Source organism: Rhagoletis pomonella, unplaced genomic scaffold, assembly GCF_013731165.1.
Source record: "Rhagoletis pomonella isolate Grant_MI unplaced genomic scaffold, Rhpom_1.0 Rhpom_scaffold_00005, whole genome shotgun sequence".
Taxonomy (NCBI): Eukaryota; Metazoa; Arthropoda; class Insecta; order Diptera; family Tephritidae; genus Rhagoletis; species Rhagoletis pomonella.
Genome location: NW_023458559.1, coordinates 77,152,401 through 77,161,582, shown reverse-complemented (window position 1 = coordinate 77,161,582; position 9,182 = coordinate 77,152,401). Strand labels below are relative to the sequence as shown.

The 9,182-nt window shown below is 42.6% G+C and overlaps 1 protein-coding gene across 1 annotated transcript; it reads left to right on the top strand.

Moving 5' to 3' along the window:
* The first annotated feature begins 488 nt into the window (after window positions 1-488).
* Window positions 489-1,729, top strand: LOC118739621. Its single transcript, XM_036471053.1, has 2 exons — window positions 489-1,461; window positions 1,526-1,729. Exon 1 carries the CDS (start codon window positions 567-569, stop codon window positions 1,305-1,307), a length of 741 nt encoding a protein of 246 aa, XP_036326946.1. The 5' UTR covers window positions 489-566; the 3' UTR covers window positions 1,308-1,461; window positions 1,526-1,729.
* Window positions 1,730-9,182: the final 7,453 nt, after the last annotated feature.

The following is a 9,182-nucleotide window of genomic DNA, read 5'->3' as shown; positions in this document are numbered from 1 at the left end:
TTTTTGCCGGTACCGCTCAATAGTCGAACGGGTCTGAATTGGCTACAGGTTGGCTTGGAATGATACTCACTTCTCTGCAGCAGCTTCACGGCACGGTTCCTTTCTTAAATTACCTCAGCAAAGCAGATGCCAAGTTTTGCCACTTTAGACTTTAGCAGTCAAGCTACAAATTAGCTGATGCCAACCGCAAGACCGAAGCGAATGATAACTGAGCCATAATAATAAACCAATAAATTAAATAATGCAAGAGAGAACAGATCAGCCAAATTATGCGAAAAAATATGAAACAGCCCCTAATCAGTGGCGCTGTCGCTAATTAAAGGACGGCACTGCATACCTAAAGGCGTAGGAGCCGCGTTTCTTGCACTTTTATGCTAAAATCTAAAAAAAAACCTAAGTAATATAAAACAGTTCAATTTCCAATTTATTTAAATCGGAAATTCATTTGCACACTTTTTATGTGTTTGTTATTTGTCATTGCCAAAAAATCGAGGCGCAGAGACGACGCTGCAAAGCCAAACGTCAGGCTCGATCTAGAGAGACCGACTACATCGAGAGCGGCGGCAATGGCCAGTGAGGTAGCCAGAAGACACCTTATCGTGGCACTCATAGACCGGAGCAATCCGCTGGGACAAATCTCTCAGGAGCACTGGGGAGCAGTAGAACATAAGCTGCTGGATGCGCTTGTCGCAAAAATGGATGGGGACCCCACCACGACCATGCCAACTTTCGATGGTGCGGGGTGGCTAAATGGGGTGAAAATAATAAAATGCAAGGACGATCCCTCTCTACTATGGGTAAAGGAAGCTGTTGCGACGCTTCAAGGCCTGTGGGAGGGCGCCGTCTTGGAGGTTGTGGACCGCAGCTGCATACCATCCATACCGAAAGCGAAGGTGCTCATACCCCGCACGGTAAAACCGGAGAATGCGCTGCGGCTTCTGCAGAGACAGAACCCAGACGTGCCGACGGGAGATTGGAGGGTGTTAAAGGTCACCAACTCCTGTAAGGAGGATGGCAGCCAAAATTACATCCTCCAAATCAACAAGCCGGCCGAAGACATACTATACGCTAGGTTCGGGAAGATGGCGTGGGGCATAGGTAGCGTATACCTTCGCCTGAAGAAGCGAAGCCTGGCCGATAACAATGCCAACACGCTGGAGGAGCGAGAGGTCGAGAAGGATCTGGGAGAGATCCTGGAGGCCACCTTGAAGCTCCAGGAGACCGAGAAGGGCGATCCGGAGATTCTACCCGACCCCGAAAAGAATCCTGATCCTTGCAGTGAAGGTTCTTCAAATAAATCTGCATAAAAGCAAGGTCGCCTCTGCCGAGCTCCTCCTCAATTTAGAGAGGATCGGCTACGATGCGGCGTTAGTCCAGGAGCCATGGATAGCGTCGGGAAACGTGGTAGCTGGACTAAAGTCGCAAACTTACTATACGCACATCCCGAGTGCAACAAACAGGGTAAGAACAGCTATACTGGTAAAGAAAAGTATACACTCTTATATTGATCTTAATTTCTCTTCAGATGATCTGACGGTGGTAGCTGTGAAGGATGGCAAGGATGATACAATACTCCTTGCATCTTGTTACATGCCTCACGACGAGGAGGCGCCACCAAACGAGCTCCGGAGGTTGGTGGGAGAGGCCGAGAAGGCGAAACGCCCACTCATCATAGGCGCGGATGCCAATGCGCACAACACAGTATGGGGGAGTGGAGATACCAACGAAAGGGGTGAGTCTTTACTAAACTTTATATTAATAAGTAATTTAGATATAGCTAACCGGGGTGAGGAACCAACTTATATTGGCCCTACCTCGAAGAACGTCCTTGACATAACACTCCACACTAGTGGGGGAATCGGAGTACAGAATTGGGAGGTGCTTAGTACACCCTCGTTCTCTGACCATAGGTATGTAGGATTTCAGGTAAAATTCTCAGCCCGTACAAAAAGCGAAACCTTCAGAAATCACAGGAATACAAACTGGGAATTGTATGAAAGGGTAGTGAGGAAGAATTTAACCAAGCATAGGGTAAGTGACTCCCACTCTGAATTGGAGGAACTGGTAGTCTCACTTACCAACACTCTAAATAAAGCTTATTGCATCGCATGCCCTCCGCTACATGCCAAGCGAGGTTCAAAGCCACCTTGGTGGAACAGGGGGCTCGGAGCACTCAGGAAAAATGTTAGGGAACTCTTCAAACTGGCCAAGGTAGCCGATGACGAGTTCTGCTGGATGGAATACAAGGAAGTACTTAAGGAATACAAGAAAGAGATTCGTAAATGCAAGCGGGAGTCGTGGAAGAGCTTCTGCGGCGAATTAGAAAAAACAACCGAGGTAGCCAGGCTAAGGAAATTGCTATCCAAGAACCCGACTAATCCAAGGTTACTACGTAAAAAATGTGGAGAGTGGACTGGAAGCAGTGAGGACTCACTGGAAGACCTAGTCAACACACACTTTCCGGGGTGTACAGACAGCATAGATCTGCAACTTCTAGGAGATAGCGTGGAAAATGTCCCCCCGGACATCATAACGGAAGAAAAAATACGGTGGGCAATCGATGGCTTCGGGCCGTTTAAGTCCCCAGGCACAGACGGTATCTTTCCAGCCATGATGCAAAAAATTTCCGCAGTGCTGACACCATACTTGAAAACAATATACGAGGGATGTTTAAGACTAAACTATGTGCCTGTCCTTTGGAGAGAGGCGAGGGTCGTATTCATACCGAAGGCGGGCAAGGGAAATCCCCTCTATTCGAAAGAATACAGACCAATTAGTCTAACTTCATTCCTTCTAAAGACGCTCGAAAAGATTCTGGACGCCTACATTAGGGATAAGCTGCCGTCGGCCAGCATATCAAAGGCGCAGCATGCCTACACGAAGGGTAGATCCACTGAGACTGCACTTCACTCACTAACCGCGGTAATAGAAAAAGCTCTGGAGCATAAAGAATATGCCCTAGGGGTCTTTCTGGACATAAGCGGGGCATTTAATAATGTCTCCTATGAGGCAATAATGGAAAGCCTAGAAGCAGCCCAGGTAGAGTCTGCCATCCTACTATGGATAAAAAGCCTGCTGAGCTGCAGGAAAATTAAGGCGGAGTGGAACGAAGCCAGGTTGCTCAGACTAGCGCATAGAGGAACTCCTCAGGGTGGTGTTCTGTCACCACTCCTGTGGCTACTCGTAGCGAATGAGCTTCTGGGAAAATTCGAAGGGAAAGCACCCAGACTAATTGCCTATGCGGACGACATAGCTATAGTTGTTACGGGGAAATTCCTAGACACCATCAGTAACGTAATGGAAAGCGCTCTAAGGGTCGTACATCGATGGGCGACAACAGTCAACTTAGAGGTAAATGCTGACAAAACGGATGCGGTACTGTTCACAAGAAGGTACAAAATCCCCGCGTGGAAACCCCCGAGGCTCAACGGGGCGGAGCTATCAATCAAGGATCACACCAAGTACCTGGGAGTAATTTTGGACAGCAAACTGATGTGGAAGCTAAATGTGGAGGAAAGGGTGAAAAAGGCCAGTGGTGCCCTTTACGCATGTAAAAAGATGCTGGGCACCACATGGGGCCTATCCCCTGGCCTCATGCATTGGTGTTACACAGCGGTAGTTAAGCCCATATTGCTCTACGGTGCTCTGGTATGGTGGACCGCTGCAAACAAAATTTCGTATAGAAAACCATTGGAGCGATTACAGCGGCTCGCTGCACTGTGCATAACAGGAGCGCTAAGGACCACTCCAACGGCGGCACTTGAAAGGCTACTTGGCCTACCACCAATCGACATCGCGGTGGAGAGCACTGCAGCGAAATCCGCCACGAGATTGATGGCCTTAGGTGAATTCTCCGCAAGAACCTTCGGGCACAGCTCGATAGGCAGGGGGATGGAGGACAAAATAGACCACATACCCCCACGCTTCATCTGGGGAAGAAGGTTTAAAGCTACGGTTAAGGAGGGCGGATGGCGCATGAGCACGCGACCCGCCGGCGTAACGTATAACATCTACACGGATGGATCAAAAATTGCTGATGGAGTGGGCGCCGGAGTCTATTGCGCCGAGCTAGACCTCAGGCAACCCTTCAAGCTTCCAGAGTACTGCAGTATTTTCCAGGCGGAAGTCTTCGCTGTAGGGAAAGCTGCTGAAATAGCTAGCAACGCAGGAAATTATATAAAAAATATCAATATATATGTCGATAGCCAGGCGGCGATTAAGGCCATAATCTCACATCGTATTGCGTCAGAAAATGTCCTTAGAAGCAGGGAAGCAGTAGACAGGGCGGCCGAGAGTAAACGGCTGCATATATACTGGGTTCCAGGCCACAAGGGCATTTTTAGGGAACGAAATAGCTGATGAGATTGCCAAAGGTGCCATCCGTCTTGCTAGCGAACCAGTACGGGAAATACAAAAGTCGCTAAAAACGATCTACAATGAAATTTCCGAAAGAGCTGGGTGCCGGATCAGGGGGAGATGGAACGCATTAGCGACATGCAAAACCTCCAAGATCATGTGCAATAGCAGCAAAGGAAACACCCATTTCTTGCTTACACGGTCACGTAGGGAGTGCAGGACAGTTGTCGGCCTAATGACGGGCCACAACCTACTGGCATCCCACGCAAGCAGAATGGGCATTAGTAACAGTGACGCATGCAGGAAGTGCAGGGAGGAAGGCATGAGTGAGACGTTGGAACACCTCCTCTGTTTCTGTCCGGCCTTAGCTAGAAATCGTCTTAGTTATCTCGGAGCTTCGCAGTTTAAAGGACTAGAGGAGGTTTCAAAACTGGATATTAAGGCACTCTTGAACTTCGCAAAAAGCGTTGACGTCCTATACGACGACTACTTTAGACCGCAGTAAAACGGACCTCCATCTGGCACTACAAAGGACCAACGGGTCTATGTAAGGCGCAACAGCCGGCCAGTGTAACCTAACCTAACCTATTTGTCATTGCCGCGCGCCTCCTAAAAGTATGCAATCTTAAACGGAAAACTTTTTTGTGTCTCTCGCTTGTGTCCTTATTGGCACAGCTTGATTGCGATCGCTTTTAATAAACAACAAATTCTTCTGTAAGCGACAAACAAAATTTCGCAGAACTGCGGCGACAACACCCGCTGGTTATCTGCTTTTAGGCGTATGCAATATAACTTCAAGGAATTGCAATAAGTTTGTGAAGGTGAAAGTGAAAATGAAAGCAAGTGTGAAAGTTTGAGATGTTTTTGCTTACTTTTAGATGCTCCTAAACTGAATTTCATACCCGCGCGCACTTGTGCAGAAGGGCGTATTAACTTTGTTCTCATAGCGGTTGTTTGTAACAGCTTAAACGAATCGAGATCGATAAAGAAATATGTACCTGGTTACCTAGATCACACGTCCATCCCTTCTAAAATGGAGGATTTTTTTTTAAATTGAAATACGCGGTTTGCTTAAAACTCTTTAACATTTTCAACTCTTAGCCATTTTCAACCTGTAAATGACCTACGAACTTCCATCAGTCTTGGACTTCTAAAACGGAGGGAAATGTTTTTGATTGGACAACGCAAAAACATGAATTTCCAAGTCGGTGATGCTCTATTTTTTGGTCGTATTACCGACTCCCAGTTTCGACCGGATGTGGATTAAACAGATCGAAGTCCCTTTAAATGGGACACACATATTTTTGTCATTAATTCCGATTCTGCGGCCAAAAATACGTAACTTTTTTCAGAAACTTTTTCTGGAATGGACTACCAGTTTGAAAAATGGGACTGGTACCGCCCATTTACAACAAATTGCGTAACCGATTTACGATAAGGTAATATGTTAAACAAATTTGAGATCGAACTAAAATTACGCCCCCTTCCCAGAAAGTAAATACTTACCACAATCTCTTAACAGTTACTAAGATAAATATATGTAGATATTTGGGGAATGGGAACCGAGCGATTCTTACCAAACTTGGTTCAATTATTTCATTAAGCCTAACTGAGCCTATTATTGCTTATCATGTAAAGCTAGCTTTCAGAAAAGCTGAGAAAAATTATTTCGTAAGTGCGCCGGGTATACATATACAGTTCGGTTTCGCCCGAACTTAGAAGACATCTTTACTTGTTGCTATGGGTTTCCAATTTGTGTTGTTGTTTATTTATTTTGATTGTTTTTTTTCTTGTTGCCATTGTAACTGGTGGTAACTGGTCTGTCAGCTTGTCGACTACTGTCCAGCTAATTAAGTCGTTCACACCGGAAGTGTCGTCTATTTATCACTCGATTATTTATTTAACACTGCTTAATAGTATTAGATTGCTTATATTTTAGGTTTGAGGGGCAGGTAGTTTCGATTACTGAGAATTAATTTCAGTTATTTTCCTTTCATGGAGCGGAAATATGTATATTTGAGCTGCTTGGATTTTCTATCGAAAAGTTTGGTTAATTTGAGTACATATATTATTATATGCCCGCAGTGATTTGTGCTTATTTAAGGAGAATGTGGTGTTTATTTGCTGGTGGCTAACTCATTAATTGCTTTTGAGTGATGTAACAAATGACTTATGTCGAATGATATTTGAAACCTAATTAAATGGAATGTTGAGTAATATATTTTGTTAAACAGTGAAATAGTTTATAACTTTCAAATTTATATGTACATATCGAGCCCTAACCGCCAAAATAACGTAAGCGCATTTTTTTTCAAAATTTTCTTTTCGATGCAGAAATACATCTAGATGCCCGAGGAATATTTCTGCATCAAAAATAAAATTTTGAAAAAAATTATATAACTACATTTCGAAATACGAAATTCTGAAGGTTTGTCATAATTTTGTCCCAACATAGGTTGACTTTTTCAAAATTTTTTCCAACATTGTTTTATGAATCTGAATGCTAAAAACTCATCAGACTCGTATATAAAATTACAAACAAATTTTGATATCCAAAACGTTTACATTCATATACTTGGCTTTCCTTTCTATTAAGGCAGTGTTCACACGATTGGTGCATTTGTACAGGTTTTTGGTAAAAAATTAAACAAAAAAAAAAAGGGACAAACATTTTTTTGTAGTCACACGGTTGGTACAAAACAGCGAACTTTTATTGAAAAATTTTAACAAATTGTTTTTCGTAATTAGATTGGTGCATTCACACGATTGGGATACAATTTGTACCAAATTTTGGGCAAATTCCCAATTGCCTTTAGAACCAGCTTTATGCCGACAGGAAAAACGGCCGAAAATTTTATAATTTTTTCAAGGGCGTTTTTCAATAAAATTATGAGAAGGGCCGTTCTTCAGCCAAATTCTCAAATAGGGCGTTCTTGAAAATTTTACTGTAATAGGGCGATTTTGAATCGATTGCTGAGCTAGGTCCATCTTCCACTCAGCCGTCGATCTGTACATACCGATGATCGGAAACGGATTTTTGATCAGGTACCTTACAGTTTCTACTAAGTATATAGCCCTTCTTCTCGCCCACTTCAGTGCTAGGAAACATTAATGTGACACTTGTGAGGACCAAATATTCAAGGGAAATTTGGGAAGTCACTATTTAAAAGTAGAGAACTGTGGGCGCAGCAAAGGTAGGTAAGCCGGCTCTCAGCGTTTGTAACCCTCGAGTAATCGTCCTCACAACAATCTATCGCATACAGACGTTGGGTCAGCGAGCAACATGCCATCCAGCAGATTATTCGCGGCATGCATCACGAGGCATGCATCAAGATTGATCCACAGAGAAAATTGAAAATTTACAAAAAACAAAAAACGAGTGCTGAATGCCAAGCGTACAGACAATATAAAGCTTAGACTTACTGCGCATCCACTGTTCACGTGTGAATAGCAAATAAATGTATGCATATTAGGGTGGAAAAAAAAAACAAATTAAAAGGTTAAGCCTTCATGCCCTAGGATTTTTCTAAATGAAAAAAAGAATACCCGTATTTTTGTAAAAAAAAGATATTTAAAACTGTCTCAAAGCCCATGTAGTTTTCCATGTACTTTATATTGGGAAAACACGGCTTCGTTTTCGCATGTATTTTCGGACCACCCTAATGCACATACATTTTTATGTACGCCGTATACACTGGCTTTCGGCAAACACAATTTTTTCACTTCTTCCTGAACACTGAATGCTATCTCTGCTGCCTGTCATCTGAGTATTGGCTACGCTTCCGCTTGCGTACGGCTGCTACTTGATATTGCAACATTACATCGCCAGGAGCTGCATATATGTAAGTAATTCAATAAAGTCACCTATAAGTAGGACTGAGCTGTGCAGCAACATTCTGCTACACTAGAGTTTTTTTTTTGCTTCCGGTGGAATAAAATGTTGAAAAGTGCAAGGAAATTCCGTGCACGCGCTGCATCGTGTCAGCATTCTGAGGCAGACAATAAGTTTCTGCACCATACAACTACATATGTATTCTTTTCATATTCAATTCATTTTATATTTTCTGTGTTTCAGTAATTTATTTTTTTAATATTAGGGACGGTAGAGGCTTTGCCAATCAATTAACTGCAATTTTTTTTTTGTACATAAATATAAGGTGTCCGACTGAAGCTGGAATTTTGGCCGAAGCCGAAGCCGTAGCCTAATATTAGGTACTATTCAATATTCGGCCGAACACCTAAGCCGAAGTCGAACATTAAAATTAAGTTTTACGTTTCAAAAATAAAGGCTTGGACTGTAGATGTGCAATAAGGTTATACTTTTTCGAAAAACGTTGCCACCTCTTAAGAAATTAAGCTCAAATTAATTAAAAATTTAAATCAATTATTAAATATGTGTGTAAATCGAAATGGTTTTGAAAAGGCTTTATAACTTAACTACGTATAGGAGGGTTGCCACATGTTAAAAAAATGTAATTCAATTTTAATTAAACGAATTTGGTAAGTAAGTAAGGTATCGCTATATGAGTGTCATACAAAAGAGGTTAAAGAAAGTAGTAGTTTGGAAATATTTTGAATAGGGTTGCCACCTATTTGAGAAGTCTAATTGAACTATTTTATACCCAAGTTATATGAAATATTAACGATGGATGTCAAATGAAAGAGCTTCAAGAAATATATACTTAGTTTGACAATTTAGAACATTTTTGATGTGTTTGAGGGTTGCGCGTAATGTTATTCCAAACTTATTGCTTGTACATACACAGACTGTCATATAATGTATACTCGTTCAGTATTTGTTGTAAGGCAGCAAGTTGGGTTTACGA

Excerpts from the sequence above, each read along its gene's own strand:
- LOC118739621 (XM_036471053.1), top strand. The coding sequence starts at position 567 with ATGGCCAGTGAGGTAGCCAGAAGACACCTTATCGTGGCACTCATAGAC.